The sequence below is a fragment of the Cimex lectularius genome, unplaced genomic scaffold (genome assembly GCF_000648675.2).
Source record: "Cimex lectularius strain Harlan isolate CLEC.00 unplaced genomic scaffold, Clec_2.1 scaffold10, whole genome shotgun sequence".
Classification (NCBI taxonomy): Eukaryota; Metazoa; Arthropoda; class Insecta; order Hemiptera; family Cimicidae; genus Cimex; species Cimex lectularius.
Genome location: NW_019392665.1, coordinates 1,861,089 through 1,880,319, shown reverse-complemented (window position 1 = coordinate 1,880,319; position 19,231 = coordinate 1,861,089). Strand labels below are relative to the sequence as shown.

Below are 19,231 nucleotides of genomic sequence, written 5' to 3'. Positions count from 1 at the left end.
CAGCTATTTTTTTTTTTTAATTCATGATTTTTTCTCTGGACGTACTGGACGTAAAGCCCGACCACCTCGTAAAAATAAAGTTGAACTACCTGGAATCGATTGACTATATAAAAATTCAATTAATAGAAAATTATTAAGTGATGTATCCCTTGGTGGATTGGAAAATAATGGACATTGAACCCACCTTTTTACATGGGTTTGTAGCCTTATGCCCTATGTCCATCATTACAATAAAACAGTACAAAAAAAGACTTTTCTACTTAGTTTTTATTTATTTATTTTACACGACAATCATTTGTGTGCCTTTTATGATTTTTATTATACTACATTTTTCTTTATGTTAAGCAAATTTGAGTTTTAGTTAGCCTATTATCAAATCCCTAGCATACGGTTTGCTTCATTCACTTTATTTTATCCGACCTAGACATAAGGAGGTTTTTTCCTTCTGTTAGAATTTAATCATATTGTGCTAGGCCATGATGTTCGATTAATCATATATTTTTTAAACCTTTTTTTCCTCTTCCTAAAAAGGTTTTTAAGATGAGGAATATTCCAAGAGACACGTGGTGTTTTTCAAAGACAAGTTATTTTATTTCATATTTTTCTTCGACATTTCGGGCTATTTTTTTCTGCCCTTTATCAGGAAATCTTAGCAGTCTCACCTTCTCTCCCATTGCATTTTTTCTTTAAAGAAACTTTCATTTGTCTCACCTCAAGTACTGTAAAAGAATACAATTGACAATTTACGTTGCCTGGTCTCGGCCAACAGGCTAAAAAGGAGAGCTTTTTACCCCTTTTTTTTCCTCTTCTTCCTAAAAAGTTTTTTAAGATGAGGACTTTCCCAAGATAAACTTGGTGTTTTCCAATAGCAGGTTTCGTCGTTTCGGGCTATTTTTTTCTGCCCAATATCAGGAAATCTTAGCAGTCTCGCCTTCTCTCCCATTGCTTTTTTTTCTTTAAAGAAGTTTCCATTGGTCTCACCTCAAGTGCATTAAAATAATACAATTGATAATTTTAGTTGCCTCCGACTCAGCCAACAGGCCAAAGAGGAGTTTTTTTTACCCCTTTTTTTCTCTTCCTATAAAGTTGTTTAATATGAATTTTCCAAGAGATACGTGGTGTTTTTCAAAAACCAAGCAATTTTATTTCATATTTTTTTCTTCGTTTCGGGCTATTTTTTTCTGCCCAATATCAGGAAATCTTAGCAGTCTCGTCTTCTCTCTCATTGCATTTTTTCTTTAAAGAAGCTTTCATTTGTCTCACCTCAAGTACTATACAAGAATACAATTGACAATTTACGTTGCCTGGTCTCGGCCAACAGACCAAAGAGGAGAGCTTTTTACCCCTTTTTTTTCCTCTTCTTCCTAAAAAGTTTTTTAAGATGAGGACTTTCCCAAGAGAAACGTGGTGTTTTTCAATAGCAGGCTTCGTCGTTTCGGGCTATTTTTTCTGCCCATCATCAGGAAATCTTAGCAGTCTCGCCTTCTCTCCCATTGCTTATTTTTCTTTAAAGAAGTTTCCATTTGTCTCATCTCAAGTGCATTAAAATAATACAATTGATAATTTTAGTTGCCTCCGACTCGGCCAACAGGCCAAAGAGGAGGGCTTTTTAACCTTTTTCTCCTCTTCTTAAAAAGTTTTTTAAGATGAGGGATTTTCCAAGAGATACGTGGTATTTTTCAAGACCAGGTAATTTTATTTCATATTTTTTTGTTCGTTTCGGGCTATTTTTTTCTGCCCAATATCAGGAAATCTTAGCAGTCCCGCCTTCTCTCCCATTGCATTTTTTTCTTTAAAGAAGTTTCTTTTTGTCACCCCTCAAGTGCTACAAAATAATACAATTGACAATTTAAGTTGCCTCCGTCTCGACCTATAGGCCAAAGAGGAGTTTTTTAAACTTTTTTTCCTCTTCTTAAAACGTTTTTTAAAATGAGGGATTTTCCAAGAGATAAGTGGTGTTTTTCAAAGAACAGACAATTTTATTTCATATTTTTTCTTCGTTTCGGGCTATTTTTTTCTGCCCAATATCGGGAAATCTTAGCAGTCTCGCCTTCTCTCCCATTGCATTTTTTCTTTAAAGAAGCTTTCATTTGTCTCACCTCAAGTACTGTAAAAGTATACAATTGACAATTTACGTTGCCTGGTCTCGGCCAACAGGCTAAAAAGAAGAGCTTTTTACCCCTTTTTTTCCTCTTCTTCCTAAAAGTTTTTTAAGATGAGGAATTTCCCAAGATAAACGTGGTGTTTTCCAATAGCAGGCTTCGTCGTTTCGGGCTATTTTTTTTCTGCCCATTATCAGGAAATCTTAGCAGTCTCGCCTTCTCTCCCATTGCATTTTTTTCTTTAAAGAAGTTTCCATTTTTCACACCTCAAGTGCTACAAAATAATACAATTGACAATTTACGTTGCCTGGTCTCGGCCAACAGGCCAAAGGGGAGAATTTTTAACCCATTTTTTTCCTCTTCTTAAAAAGTTTTTTATGATGAGGGATTTTCCAAGAGATACGTGGTGTTTTTCAAAGACAAGTTATTTTATTTCATATTTTTCTTCGACATTTCGGGCTATTTTTTTATCCCATTATCAGGAAATCTTAGCAGTCTCGCCTTCTCTCCCATTGCATTTTTACTTTAAAGAAGTTTCCATTGGTCTCACCTCAAGTGCATTAAAATAATCCAATTGAAAATTTTAGTTGCCTCCGACTCGGCCAACAGGCCAAAGAGGAGTTTTTTAAAACTTTTTTTCCTCTTCTTAAAACGTTTTTTAAAATGAGGGATTTTCCAAGAGATACGTGGTGTTTTTCACAACCAGGTAATTTTATTTCATATTTTTTTATTCGTTTCGGGTTTTTTTTTCTGCCCAATATCAGGAAATCTTAGCAGTCTCGCCTTCTCTCCCATTTCATTTTTTTCTTTAAAGAAGTTTCCATTTGTCACACCTCAATGGGAAAGGCGGCGAGACTGCTAAGATTTTTCTGATAATGGGCAGAAAAAAATAGCCCGAAACGTCGAAGAAAAATATAAAATAACATATTTTCAAAAAACACCACGTGTCTCTTGGAAAATTCCTCAACTTAACAAACCTTTTAAAAAGAGGAAAAAGATTAAAAAAAATGTATTATAATTACAGAAGTGGAACCAACTAAAATTATTTAAATAAAATGTCTAAATGTCTATAAATTTTTTAAAAATTATTCTTATCTTGCTAACATTGCTACTAACCGTTTAGCGCAGTTTTTTTTTTTTTTTTTTTTTTTTTAAATTAAAGTGTGTTATTTTATTATGTCATCGGGATAATTATTCGACCAGCGGAATCTGTCTTGATTTGCCAAGGGTGTTTTTCATTTTTTGGCCATTAATGTCACATTTTGTCTTCTTTAAATTTAATATTTGGCAATGGAAAAAAGTTTGGGAAAATAACCGTGGTACCGAACGTGTAATCAGGGTACCTACTAGGCAAACTGATTTCAGGTCTCATTTACGAAAAAAGTCGTGTTGGGCTGAAAGTGTTCTTTGACGTTATTACTTTTGTCATGACTACCCCTGTTTAATTACAGAAAAAATTTTAAGATTTTTATTTAATTTTATTTCAAGACATTTTGACGTATTGTCCTTAGTTAGACTTGTTTAACCATATTAGTCAGCAGTTATACCTGCGTATCTACATTTGCTCTACGGGCCATTTAAAAGGCGACGGAAATGCGGCTGTAATTTAAAGAGAAGCCTTGAGCAAACAGGAGGCGTTACAAAGATTTGCCTTTTTTAACAGAACGCCCCTCGGCTCCCCACTTCCAGACGGCGAATAATAGTGTTTGGAATCTAATCAGTAGAGCTTTTTATGGTCGAGGTAAGGAGTGCCATTGGGTGCCAGGTTCAACGACCCCGCGTATCACACATGACTGTTCAAAGATAAAGAACGACCGAGAGAGAAACACGTCTCCCAGTTAAATTCGGTCGAATTTAAAATTTAAAATCCACCGGGGCAAGTTGGATTTGGACGGGCGGATTTTCCATCCGCCTCCAAGTCCGAGATAACTCTGGAAAGGTTCGAGCCGAACTTGAAGATTTCCGTTTCTCATAACAGTTGTGCGATAGAACGATTTAAAAATCTTTGTTGAGAAACATATTTGTTGAAAGATTCTACATGGAGAAGTTCGAGGAAATTGGAAAAACCACTTAAGACACTATTAATAGGGGTATTCGCGATCTTTGTGTTAACCTGTTAACTCTGTTAGGTCGTGTTAGATCGAGAAAAATGATGACGTAGATTTGTAAGAATTGGCTAGTTAACATTGCTCGATCTAACAGGCCAGGGCCAATGTTATATGTTAGGTCGAAAATGTAGTCACATTGCTAGCCGTTAGGGCGTAGGTAACCAACATGGCAGCCATGAATTTAACAGCTGTTTTTTGTTTACACGAATTTTTATTCTTAAACACGCATTAATTAAATCAGACCAATACATTTCTTTTGTCTGACCTGTCTTTAAACTTAAATTCATCATAGATACATCCCTAATCCTATAAAGGTGTAGGCCGTTAGAGGTTAGGATACAGGTTAGGTATGTCGGCACGAATTGAAGCGTGTCATTTGTTAGTACTTTTTGAGTGCACAGCTAGCATTTTGAATGAAAGGGTTCCTTAATTTTCCTTGTTTATTAACCTCCGGCATCAATACCAAGGAATTAAAATCGAAAGGCATACTCAAGAATCAAGACGCAAAAGAACGTTCATAAAGATATTTATACCTATTTTTTGTATTGAAATATATCATTTTGTACACTAGAGGTGTATATACTGTCAGGCAAAAAATTCCGCCCACTTGTAATATAAATTGATTTTTATATAATAATCAAAGTTTCACTTTTCAACGTCTAATAATTGAGTCTTTGCCTAAAAGAGTAAAAAAATGTAAATTGCTAAGGAAAACGAAAAAAGAATAAATAAAGAAAAAATTTGTTTTACATTTTTAATTTATATCCTCTTGCCTTAATTACATTTCGAAGACGCCTCTGCATACTTTCTACCAGACTGGAAATGTCTCTTTGCTGGAGGTTAGCACATTCTTCACGAAGAGTCCTTTCAAGGTCGTGGAGTTATCAGGTTTATCAGTTATCTCTTATTCATAAGAGGTGACTTTTGAGGTTATCCCATAAATGTTCGATGGGGTTCAAGTCTGGAGATCGGGCTGACCAGGCTAAGACGCTGATGCCATGCTGTTGAAGGTACGTTCGTGCTATGTAAGCAAAATCTGGACGGGTACTATCGCGCGTTGGAAGATTGTCGCTGATTTCATCGTGGATAAGCATGGTGTTCCAAAATTTCATCCATGTAGCGACTGGCCGTCAAAGACCCTCCACGAACAACAACCAACTCTGTGCGACTATCCATTGAAATTCCTGTCCAGGCCATCACTGAGCTACGTTGAAAAGCTTGGCTCTGGGAAAAATTACAAGCTTCGTACCTTTCGTTTTGCCTTCTCTTTCACGCCCATCTGGAGATCCTAGAGCAAATCTACACTCATCTGTAAAAAGTTCAGCAGACCATTCGTCCAATGGCAATGGCTTTGCTCTCAAACAAATGCGAGCCGTGCAACTCTGTGGTCTCGTCAATTCTGGCCTTCTTGGCGAAAAGCCATCAGTCCATACTCTTCATCAAGCAGTGCGTTCAAAAATTTGGACACCTCGAACGTCCTGGAGCTGATGAATCGCTTTAACAGTAAGGTGCCGGTTTTGCAAAATTCTCAAATCCAATCATCCTGTGGTTGTTTTACCCTAGGCTGTCCTGAACCTGGCCTTCTATGGTAGGACCCAATTTCTCCCAAACGTCTAACATCATCTCGCATAGTTTTGTAGGGAACTCCGATGGCAATAGTCGCATACCTGATGGAACGTCCATCATCAATAAGAGCCACACCACGCGCAACATCCTCAGCCCTAAGTGGCATTTTAAAGTTTAAAAATTGAAATTAAGAAAACTAAACAGTTTATTGCTTCAGAATTCCAATGAGACTGAATAAGCATTTTAAATTCCGTAAAAAGTAAACATTGAAAAATCCTTTATCCTTGTTTTGGATTAAGGATTAAGTGTATTTACCTCTAATTGATATTCCCAATTTAAAAGATAGCATAAACAAATATATATTGGTAAAAACAATAAGACAAATTAATGGCAAAATTTTATTTGATCGAGAAAATGAAAACAATTTTTGCCTGATAGTGCATTTTAGGTGTCGTGTTATATTGTGTTGCACAGAATTATCAATGGAGTGACATACAGTTGATCTTCAATCCGCAAAACGAAAGAGAAAAGTTCGGACAGAGAGAAACATCGGACAAGGCTGTACGATGCGAACCGTTAGCTATTCGGGGAATGTCTTCTTTCATATCGAAACACTCGGCCAGCATCAATGGCCAACTTTCAAAAATCATAACCGCCGACGAGGAAGAGTCGGCCACTTTCTCTTTAGCCGCAGACAGACAAACTAGGGTTAATGAACCTCAAATGTTAAGCCTGTTTAAGCTTAGCAACACTAGTTTATTTAATAACTGTGCCCAAATCTTAGGTTGAAGTCGGAGAATGGAAACGCGGAAAAAGGAAAGCGCGAAACGCCCAGACAGACGTTTTCCACGTACAAAAAGCTAATATCTTAGAGGTATTCACGATGTTTTTTAGATTGTAATTCGTGTTAACTCAAATAGAGAAATGTCCAGTAAGATCGTGAACGCCTCCATCTTTTCTTAGCATGTTAAACTTTAATTTTTCCGCAATGCTGCGCGTGGCGATTGGTAGAACCAAAAATAAAGCTATAACAGTCCTTGAAGGCTTGTTATTCTTATGGTTTTGTTTTCTGGTAAATTGTAAGATGCCAGAAGTTAATAAAAACGGAAAATTAAGCAACACTTAGATTCAAAATGCTGCACGCGAAAGTACTAACAAATGACATGTTTCAATTCGTGCCGACATACCTAACCTGTATCCTAACCTCTAACATCCTACTGAGAGTATACGGACAGGTCAGAAATGAACAAAAGAAATGTATTGGTCTAATTTAATTAATAATTTAAGAATAAAAATACGTGCAAACAAAAAAACAGCTGTTAAATTCATGGCTGCCATGTTGGTTACCTAACGGATAGCATTGTGATTACATCTTCGACGAAACATTGAAACGTTAAATTGTAAGATGCCAGAACTTAATAAAAAAAAGGAAAATTAATCAACTCTTTCATTCAAAATGCTATCTATCCACTCGAAAACTACTAACAAATGTCCTGCTTCAATTCGTGCTGACTGTAACTGTGCTAACTTGTATCCTAACCTCTAACAGCCTACAACTTTATAAGACATGAGATGTATCTATTATAAATGAGAGTATAAGAACAGTCAGAAATTACCAAAAGAAATGTAAATGAAAATTAATCCATTTTTTCATTCAAAATGCTATCTATGCACTCGAAAAGTACTAACAAATGCACGTTTCAATTCGTGCCGACATACCTAACCTGTATCCTAACCTCTAACAGCCTACAACTTTATAGGATTGGGGATGTATCTATGATGAATTTGAGTTTAAAGACAGGTCAGAAATTAACAAAAGAAATGTATTGGTCTGATTTAATTAATGCTTATTTAAGAATAAAAATTCGTGTAAACAAAAAACAGCTGTTAAATTTATGGCTGCCATGTTGGTTACCTACGCCCTAACGGCTAGCAATGTGACTACATCTTCAACATAACATCTAACATTGGCCCTGGCTTGTTAGATCGAGCAATGTTAACTAGCCGATTCTTATAAGTGTACGTCATCATTTTTCTCGATCTAACACGACCTAACAGAGTTAACAGGATTAACACAAAGATCGTGAATACCTCTACTGGCTTTCTTTGACTTATTGTTAATACTTTCATATTGGTTTATTCTGTGTTTAATAGTATTTCATAGTTTTCTCTGTTTTTACCGTGATTGCTTTAAGGTTAATCGGTTTCAATGACCTTCTTTGATTTTTATCAGTCGGATTTCTTGATCGACTGGGAGGTATTTGGGAGAATGGCCGTTAATGTCATAAAAATCGAATAGTACATAATACAGTTATTCAGTTTAGTACAGTTACTTTGAAATGACAGATTTTCGTCGAAGTTATGTATTTTTATTTTATATATTTTCATGTTGCAGGAACTTGGCGATCGGAATTGGAATTCAGAACTTCCCGGAGGGCCTCGCCGTGAGCCTCCCACTGAAAGCAGCCGGTTTCTCAACGCTGTCGAGCTTCTGGTAAAACCTCAAACATATTTTTTCCAGTGGTAAAAAGCTTCGAAATTTTTATTTAAAAAAAAAGGCTGGATCGTTTCGTTTTCATGAATGAAACGACGAATTTCCTCTTTAGGCTTTTGTCTTATCGAACGAGGAAATTACGAATTTCGGCAGCGAGGGATGGCGATAGCCTCTGCTTCAGGAACAACAAAGAGGGAAGTGAGGAAGTCCTAAACAGGAAGGTCGACGAAAAAATAAAAATTATCTGTAGGAACACTCAACAGCCTGGCAGTAACAGCTCATCCGATGATGATAAAACTGATTTTTAACTATCTTTAACGGGCGTCGGTGGCCGCAACGGTTTAGGCGTTGACACGGCGCTCATCACTTTAAGGTGAAGGTCCCGGGTTCGAATCCAGCCACCCTGCATTCGAACCCGACCTACTTACCACCTCGTAGTTGAAATCCCCTTGTAAAAAAAACTTTAGTAAAATGTGTATAAAAATAAGCAAACAGATTAATATGATTAATCTTAGAATAGTATTGAAGTTATTATTACGCATTGCTCTACATGGAAATGTGATTGACGCTGGGATAGTTTCTGAAATTCCTACAGCCATTTATGATGATCCCTTTGATCCGAGTAGAAGAGAGCACTGTAATTTATGGTTTTGATTGGTATTGTATGTTGGTAACATGCTGGCCCGAAACCTGTTATCCGTCCGTCTGTATTATGTCGAGGAGGGGGGAGGGTTTAAAACTGTGGGAATTTTATTTCGCAATTTCTTCTCCGTAAAATTTAATCTGGGATGTAATCTAAATAACAGCTCGGCAAAGAGGGAAAAACCGATAAGGCCTGTTTGTACTCATAGTTCTCCAGGCGAGGCGCCTACGGCCCATTAACATATGGTAATGCCCTTCGGATCCAGCCGTAATTACCGGCCGTGGAGAGTAATTGCAATGGATTTTTATGATCGTTAGAACCTAAGGGGTGACTAATTGAAGACGAGGATGTTTTATAATATTTATTACCAGTGGAATTCTCACTTTGTTCGTGTTTACCGGTGGAAAAATAATAAAAGTCGCTAATTGGAAGGTTTTCGAGAAATGGATAAACCATCTTTGCTCTCTATTCACGAGTTTTGTTATAAAAATTTGGCTTTTTTCCCCTCGGCGAGACTCCGCCTAGTGGTGGAAATAGGCCTATCTAGGAATCCGTTAGGCAACATCCGCCGGAGGAAGTGGAGGCAAGGACACCCACTGACTCCGCCTGAGTACATCCATTAGGACAAGTTACGGCCCAGTTTCGGGATTTTCGTGGGTGCCGGCCGAAAGCGAGGGTCGGCCTAATTGCCCTAAGAGAATTGCCTTTTGACTTTGCCTTCTAATGACCTCCTCTCACTCTAATCTACCGCCGGACGGCCGCCCATGCTTTCGCATATGAATATCGCAATTTCTAGTAAAACATTCATTTCCGGCCGGAGAGTTCCCCTGGGTCAATTGCGCCTTCCCACATTCAAAAGTTCTCGGATATTTAGAATATTTCCAACCTCGGCTGGACGTTTCGACCTACTCGTTACATGATGTAAAAGCTACGTGATTGATTCGACTGTGCGAGTCGAGATTTCTTCTAGATTGACGTCAAATAAGTTGTAGAATTTTTGAAGCTGTATTGTTAATCCACAAATAAATTGTTACAGTTTGGAAAAAAAAATCAAGCCCGAACAGAGTGAGTGAAGGAAAGGGAGATTGATAGAGACAAAAAGGCAAATATACAAATATAGGTGGAACAGAGACAGAGAGACACAGAAAATGTATACACGTCTTATAGAGGGTATCTCAGAGAAATTGCGAAAAAAATTTGGTTGATAGTACACCCCTAGGGTATACAAAAGCGACAGTTGATAGTCACAATAGGGGTATTCACTGTCTTTGTGTTAACCCTGTTAGCTCTGTCGTGTTAGATCGAGAAAAATGATAACTTAGACTTGCAAGAATCGGCTAGTTAACATTGCTCGATCTAACAGGCGCCAATGTTAGATGTTAGGTCGGAAATGTAGTCACATTGCTAGCCGTTAGGGCGTAGGTAACCAACATGGCGTCCATGAATTTAACAGCTTTTTTTTGTTTACACGTATTTTTATTCTTAAGTACGCATTAATTAAATTAGACCAATATATTGATTTACCAATTTATTGATTAATGTTTCTAAATTAGCTTCCATATTTCTACCGATTTATAATCAATGAATCATAAAACACCATGAAGAGATTAGGAGTAGTCACAATCTTTGTGTTAACCCTGTTAACTTTGTTAGGTCGAGTTAGATCGAGAAAAATGATGACGCAGACTTGTAAGAATCGGCTAGTTAACATTGCTCGATCTAACAGGCCAGGGCCAATATTAGATGTTAGGTCGAAAATGTAGTCACATTTCTATCCGTTAGGGCGTAGGTAACCAACATGGCAGCCATGAATTTAACAGCTGTTTTTTGTTTACACGTATTTTTATTCTTAAATAAGCATTAATTAAATCAGAACAATACATTTCTTCTGTTAATTTATGATCTGTCCTTACAGTCTCATTCGTAATAGATACATCCTCTATCCTACAAAGTTGTAGGCTGTTAGAGGTTAGGATACAGGTTAGGTATGGCGGCACGAATTGAAACGTGTCATTTGTTAGTATTTTTCGAGTGCATCGATAGCATTTTGAATGAAAGAGTTGATTAATTTTCCTTTTTTTATTAACTTATGGCATCTTACAATTTAACACAAAACAAAACCATAACCAAGAACAACAGGCCTTCAAGGACTGTTATAGCTTTACTTTTGGTTCTACCAGTCGCCACGCGCAGCATTGCGGAAAAATTAACATTTAACATGCTACGAAAAGAAGGGGGCGTTCACGATCTTACTGGACATTTTTCTATTCGAGTTAACATGAATTAACAACTAATAAACATCGTGAATACCCCTAATATGTAGGAACTATTGGGCTTCCTGTATGAATTTAAAAAACAAAATATAATTTTTCACACTAAAATATTACTTGAATTTGAGTTTAAAGACAGACCAAAAGTTAACAAAAGAAATGTATTGGACTGAGTTAATAAATGCGTATTTAAGAATAAAAACACGTGTAAACAAAAAACAGCTGTTAAATTCATGGCTGCCATGTTGGTTACCTACGCCCTAACGGCTAGCAATGTGACTACATTTTCGACCTAACATCTAACATTGGCCCCTGTAGATCGAGCAATGTTAACTAGCCGGTTCTTACAAGTCTACGTCATCATTTTTCTCGATTTAACACGACGTAATAGAGTTAACAGGGTGTAACAATTTAATACAAAATAAACAACAACAAGCCTTCAAGGACTGTTATAGCTTTATTTTTAGTTCTACCAATCGCCACGCGCAACATTACGGAAAAATCAAAGTTTAATATGGTAAGAAAAGAAGGGGGCGATTTTTTCATGGTTTTTACATGGAAACGTTACCTTACTTGATAAAAACACAAATATCTAAAAGTTTGGATTTAAACACCATTGGATTTACTTTTGAACTTAAGGACTGCCCAAACAGAAATCCCTGACAGTACGATCGGCGAAACGAGCTGGCCCAGGGATGTCTCCTCCTTATCACGTGGGATTTTGCTGGAACAACCGGGCACACACTTGTTGGGTGTAGGTTTACAGTTCAGTAACGAACAGTGGTGAAGATTTAAGAATTAAAATCGTCGAAGCTTCTGATAAACTTAGAACCAATTTATCCGCACAAGTAACTGTAAGTGCCATGTGAAAATGAGCTCGGGTGTGTGTCCGACATCGTGGTAATAATTTTGAAAACATTTGTAATGTGCTTATAGATCCTTCAATCATTTATAAAACTTGAGAACCAAACAATTATACATCATCATCATCACTTGTGCCGAGATCGTTGATGAGTGGTTATGGATTTTCTTATACCCCTCGAAAGATTAATAAACAATGGAATTTTCGTGTGTTTGTCAATCTCTAGGATCAAACATAAAGCCATTATCTCCTAAAAACCAAACTTTGTGGTATTTTTCAAATTTGAAAATTTATTACGGCTCTTTATTGAAAAATAGTATAAAGGACATTTAGTGCTGAATGCAAAAATCGATGGAAAAATTAGCAGTGATTGAAGGTACAGGTGATAAAAGGTGCTCATCAAATCACACGATTTTTTTTATCGCACTTTCCCTGGGATACCCTGTATACATGTCATAACTGGGGATTGAATTTACAATCAAACCGTAACCATCAACAATTCTATGCCATGAATATAATCCAATCGTTCTAGTCTAAATAGTATTTTATAACATAAACTTTTTTTAAACAATTTAAAGGGATTTTTCTTTAAATAGGACAACCCTCAATCATTGCGTATTTAACACAGCTTTACTTGATTTTCAAATACATATTGATTTGGAGCCATCAATTCCCACATGATTTGAGTTAGTAAATGTGCACAGTGCTGCTCTGTGCATGTTGCTAAGTTAATAAATTGCAAAACCATTGTGAAAAACGACTTGTGCACAAAATCTGGTCAAATAAAGCGATATCTAAGCTATTTTTATATTCAAATGTACATTTGAATTTAAAAATAATGAAATTTATATGTAATGATATATTACTATTCATATATTTATACTGAACCTTTTTATGTAAATTTTGGTTCTTCAGATGTGATGATCGTTACATTTTTCTGTGTAGATATTTAAAACGCCTCCTTCTTGCCCCCTTCCCATAAATTCTAACCTTTTAATGTAAATTTTGGTTCGTCAGATGTCATGATCGCTAAATTTTCTGTGCAGATATTTAAAATGCCTCCTTCTTGCCCCCTTCCCATAAATTCTAATCTTTTAATGTAAATTTTGGTTCTTCAGATGTCATAATCGCTAAATTTTCTGTGTAGATGCCTCCCATAAATGCTAATCTTTCAATGTAAATTTTGGTTCTTCAGATGCGATGATCGTTAAATTTTCTGTCTAGATATTAAAAATGCCTCTCCTCTCGTCCTCTTACCATAAATTCTAACCTTTTAATCTAAATTTTGGTTCTTCAAATGTCATTATCGTTAAATTTTCTGTGTAGATATTTAAAATGCCTCTCTTCTTGCCCACGTCCTATAAATGCTAATCTTTCAATGTATATTTTGGTTCTTCAGATGTCATGATCGTTACATTTTCTGTGTAGATATTTAAAATGCCTCCCTTCTCGTCCACTTCCTAGAAATGCTAACCTTTTAATGTAAATTTTGGTTCTTCAGATGTCATAACCGTTACATTTTCTGTATAGATATTTAAAATGCCTCCCTTCTAGTCCACTTCCTAGAAATGCTAACCTTTTAATGTAAATTTTGGTTCTTCAAATGTCATTATCGTTAAATTTTCTGTGCAGATATTTAAAATGCCTCCTTCTTGCCCCCTTCCCATAAATTCTAACCTTTTAATGTAAATTTTGGTTCTTCAGATTTGCTGATCGTTACATTTTCAGTGTAGATATTTAGAATGCCTCTCTTCTTGTCCTCTTCCCAGAAATGCTAATCTTTTAGTGTAAATTTTGGTTCTTCATAGGCGATGATCGTTGCATTTTTTGTGAACATATTTAAAATGTCTTTCTTCTGGTCCACTTCCCAGAAATGCTAATCTTTTAATGTAAATTTTGGTTCTTCAGATGCGATGATCGTTAAATTTTCTGTCTAGATGTTAAAAAATGCCTCTCTTCTTGTCCTCTTCCCAGAAATGCTAATCTTTTAATGTAAATTTTGGTTCTTCATAGGCGATGATCGTTGCATTTTTTGTGAACATATTTAAAATGTCTTTCTTCTGGTCCACTTCCCAGAAATGCTAATCTTTTAATGTAAATTTTGGTTCTTCATATGCGATGATCGTTGCATTTTTTGTGAACATATTTAAAATGTCTTTCTTCTGGTCCACTTCCCAGAAATGCTAATCTTTTAATGTAAATTTTGGTTCTTCATATGCGATTATCGTTGCATTTTTTTGTGAACATATTTAAAATGTCTTTCTTCTGGTCCACTTCCCAGAAATGCTAATCTTTTAATGTAAATTTTGGTTCTTCAAATGTGATGATCGTTATATTTTCTATGTAGATGCCTCCCAGAAATGCTAATCTTTAAATGTAAATTTTGGTTCTTCAGATGTGATGATCGTTATATTTTCTATGTGGATGCCTCCCTTCTTGTCCCCTTCGCATAAATGCTTTCTTTCTATGTTACAGGTATGGTCAATTGAGCGGTATGGTCGAGCCCGTGTTCGGCCTGGTCGGCGCTATCCTCGTGTCAGCGGCGCAGCCCATCCTGCCGTACGCCATGGCTTTCGCAGCAGGTGCGATGATCTACGTCGTCGTCGACGACATCATCCCGGAAGCGAATACGAAGTGAGTGGAACAAGCCGAATCGGCCCGGCCTCGGCCGGGATGACATTCCACGGGGCATTCCCCGTCAAAGAGAAAGGTGCAAGGTTCAACGTCCTGATCGCCGCATTCTTCAACGGCCCCGCTCTCCTCCTCTTCCTAGCATCCAGTCTGCTACCTCTACCCCTTCTACCTCTCCCAACAATCGCACAATTCAAAAAGAGCCTATCTCCACTCGGAAAATCCGTTCAAAACGACCTATCATCAACCTGAATTTTTTTTATGAAATCAACGGGCGACTTGTCCGATTCACCTCCTGATCAAAAAAACACTGCTAATAATAAAGTATGAATGTGAAAGCCCGATGGTGCAAGGTCCGGTTTTTAGTTTGGCCTTTTTTCGTTTACAAGAATTCCCTTATCGAGTATTTTTATATTCTCGAGTCACTATGTAAATGTATATCGTTGTGCGAGAGAGAGGCGACATACTGTCTCGAGGCTTTTATCTTATGGAAAAATGTGCACTTTCTCTTCTTAATGACTTTTTCTCGGTCAACCAGTTTTGGCACTGGGCAAGAGGGGCGAAAGTCGAGGTCAGGTGTATAAATCCCTCGTGGTAACACACCGGTCGGGTATATTGTATGAGCTGCGTTAGAAATATAACTACACGATGTTTTGAGCTTTATTTACACGAGTAGTGGTATGGCCGGTGAAAAGTTCGTGGAGAACGGTTATCGGAAGTTGGCAGAAAAATCCGGCACAGAACGGCAGACTGGCGAAAATGGGTCGATCGGATTCCTCCGCGAGACCTCTTTATTGCACAACAGGCATTGGACCACCCGTAAAAAGAGGAATATTAATCCGTCTCGAAGTGGCCAGGGGAGTCCCTTCTCTCTTTCCTTCTTCCTCAAACGCTGGTCCCATTTCCGCCGAAGAACACACGAGAACACGCCATCGCGGCAGAAACATTTTCAGAAAGGCCTAAAGAACCCCCCCGCCCCGCCCCATCGCACGTTTTACGGTGAACGACCACGCAAATTGTCCTCCGGCTACGGCTGAAAACCAGCCCAGGATGCTGTCGGCTTTTTGTGATTGGTGCAGTGTTAAATCCTTCCTTATTTCATGGTATTAAAATCCGACTCGTCCCGCAAAACCGCGGCCGCACAGAAACACTAAAAGATCAAAATTGATAAACTCCATGATTTACGCGAGTTTTAATGAGAAAATCACCGTGCTGGACGGTCCATTGTTGTCTACACCCGTGGGACAATAGTCAACTTGTAATAACTGTCCGTCTCGAGATATTTTTACGATGCGGTGAAGTCGAGCCGGTTTGACCTCACTCTTTCCTTCCGAGTCTTCACCCCATTTTCTATGCTTTTTCTGGTTCATCATTACCCTTAAATATACGGAATGGCATTCAGGTTAATCTCAGGTTAATTATGAGTTCTACTCCTTGCACGAATTGTAACAAAATCACCTCGGTGTCCAATCAATGACAGATATCGGCAGACATTATGTTTTTCCCAAAAACCGTATGACCCTCCTTACACGTGTGGACGGCGCGCTCGATGCAACTGCGACGCAACTTTTGTCACGACTCCTTCGTAGGTAGGCAACCACTCGCGGGTCGACACCTTTTCAACTGAGTTGCGCGTTTCATGTTAATATTCAATGGAGGCGTCGAACATAAAATTTGTACAGAAGTTGGAAAAACATCCTGAATTTTACGGTTACTCCCTCCCTGCTTAGTCCATAAAAGACACAACGGCGAAGGCGTGGAATAATGTGTTTTTTTTTTTTTATGAGTTGTACGAATTACCACGACCTAATGGTAATACTAGAACTTCTGAATGAACAAAAAAGTAAATAAAGATAACAAAAATATAGCGAGCTATTAAAAAAAGTTAATTAAATATAAAAACTGCTCTCGTTATGTCATTAATCTTATTCAGGGCTCAGCATCGTATTGGAATATTAGTGGTATTTTTTCTGCCAACATGCCAAAAGTTCTTTCAATTGTTTTCCTTCCGCGCATTAATCTGTAATTGATTGTACAGGATATTGTCCTGCTCATCAATTGAACTTTTCATTTATTATTATTATTTTACGAGAGTATTTCAGCTACGACGACTATATGAACCCACGGGGTGCCGTTGTTTTTGAAAAATCGACCCGTGTATGGATATCTTCACGTTTAGCCGATGTTGCGTTGCTATCGCATCGCTTTCAAGTTGCGTCGACCGCAAATCGACCCCGGTATGGATACCTTCACGTTTAGCCGAGGTTGCGTTGCTGTCGCATCGCATTCAAGTTGCGTCGACCGCAAATCGACCCGGGTATGGATATCCTCACGTTTAGCCGATGTTGCGTTGCTGTCGCATCTCTTTCATGTTGCGTCATCCGCAAATCGACCCGTTTATGGATGTCTTCAAGCTTAACCGAAGTTGCGTTCTGTCGCATCGCTTTCATGTTGCGTCGGCCGCAAATCACCCGTGTATTGATATCCTCATGTTTAGCCGAGGTTGCGTTGCTGTCGCATCGCATTCAAGTTGCGTCGACTGCAAATCGACCCGTGTATGGATATCTTCACGTTTAGCCGATGTTGCGTTGCTGTCGCATCGCTTTCATGTTGCATCGGCCCTCAAATCGTCCAGTGTACGGAAGGGTTTTATACACTCACACCGTGGGTTATATGATTAACTTCGTAGATTGCATCATGTATGTGAATAACCATCCTTAGACAGGTAAATCTACCAGGGTCACAGGTGTAGAATTCCTTCAATACGTTCCACTGAGCTCTTGATTCGTTGATCTTAACTTACTTTACTTATTTTTGCGATCGATGTGATGAATGTGATGATATACCATATGCAATTTTTATACATAGACGGTTGAGTAGAAGAATTAGCCACGAGCGAGATTCGGCCCAATCCCATTCGGATACTATATGATTGCTCGAAGTAAAGCATCATGGTGGTCATAGAATAAGGTCATATAAGTCAAGGCATTCATAATAACGCAGCATAAGAATGCGGATATCATAGCGAACCGGGGTTAAACTCAGATTTTATAGGCCTTTAATAGGTATCGTTATATCATCTTGAATACACGTTAGTAAGTATTAGCTGTATTTATGGTTCCAATTCATGGCTTTTTATCAACTTTAAATGAAGCATAAAATACTTTAATTGCTATCCCAATGGTGGACATACAACGGCCATGATACGATTGTTAAGAGCCTTCAGTTGGATTTATAACCTCAAATTAGTTAACCTCAAATTAGTGCAAAATGTGTAAATTCGGTTGAACATCAAAATGATTTTGTATGGTCAGAACTATTACATTGACCATGCGAAGGATATAAATAAATCACCATTTCACTCCTCGAATTTTCATTCAATATATATAATCTCATAACTTTTTCACATTCTGCAGATATAGTAAATATGTGTTAGCAATCCATGAATGATCGAGCTTAAGAATTGTATGTACTGACATTGAAGCACAATTACTTAGTGGGTGTACACTGGTAGGTAAAAAAGTGGCCACCTTCGTTTTTTTTAGAATACTAGAAATAGAATAAACCGAATAGAAAACATTCAGTACGAAGTATTTCTTCCTCTTGCGTTGATCACCGCTTGCATCCCATGTAGCATAGATTTTATGAGGTTTTGAATGTACTGCTGTGGAATATTTTCATACTCCTCCAACAGCTCGATTCCTGAAAATTCTCTGGCATCAATGGGCGACCTTTTATCTTCTTTGGCTCGTCCCCAAGATGTTCGATAGGACGGACTACACGCTGGCCATTCCAAACAGTCACCAGCGATCCCAGCATAAAAATCATAAAAATGAAACAGTCGCGTATAAGGAACAACTAATAACACCTTTAATGTATCACGCAGGTGTTAAAGAACCCTCGATGAAGACCAAGTTTGTACCAACTTGTAAAAATGTCCGCCCAAAACATAACCTCCATAGCTTCTCGAGAACGTAACTTCTGTTCTTCTCCAAACCCTCTCTCCGGCCGTTGAAGACCTCAAACAAAACCGTGACTCATCCGAAAAGAAGATTTTAGTTCAATTTTCCTCAGACCGATTGATGATATTTCCTTCGAAACAACGTAGCTGTTCTGTGCCTTATCAGAAGTTCTGGATCAGTGGCAGGTTATCTTTTGAAAATCGCCTTACATTGGTGTAAACTGACATTGACGAAGTCGTTAGAATGTCGATTAAGAAGTACATTCGAAATAATGGAACGATCATTCCGAGATGGGACACGATGGAGGCTTGATCCATTGTTGAGTAGCCTCCAGTATTTTGGTAGCGATGGAAGCTCCTTGGGGCAGTTTTTAATGGGATGATCTCAATAAAGATCGAAACGTTGGCACGGTAATCTGTATCACTTGGAACGCTCACCCAAACTTTAAACTTAAAAACGACACGACTTATAAAAATCAAACAACCCGAACGGTAAAAAGAAGCTTTACAGAAAAATCAACAAAAAAGAGATTGTCTATTCAAAGATTTATTTACAAAATCCAATTGTAAACACAAGTGGTAGATTTTATCTGT

At 37.7% G+C, this 19,231-nt stretch overlaps 1 protein-coding gene across 2 annotated transcripts in view; it reads left to right on the top strand.

Annotated features, from left to right (window-relative positions):
• The window catches only part of LOC106667410 (zinc transporter ZIP11), a 109,337-nt gene that overhangs the window by 78,739 nt on the left and 11,367 nt on the right, over positions 1-19,231 (top strand). For both annotated transcript variants that reach the window (XM_014395344.2, XM_014395343.2), the window contains 2 exons: positions 8,172-8,270; positions 14,521-14,679. In XM_014395344.2, the coding sequence (XP_014250830.1) occupies positions 8,172-8,270; positions 14,521-14,679 (258 nt within the window). The remainder of the gene's footprint in view (positions 1-8,171; positions 8,271-14,520; positions 14,680-19,231) is intronic.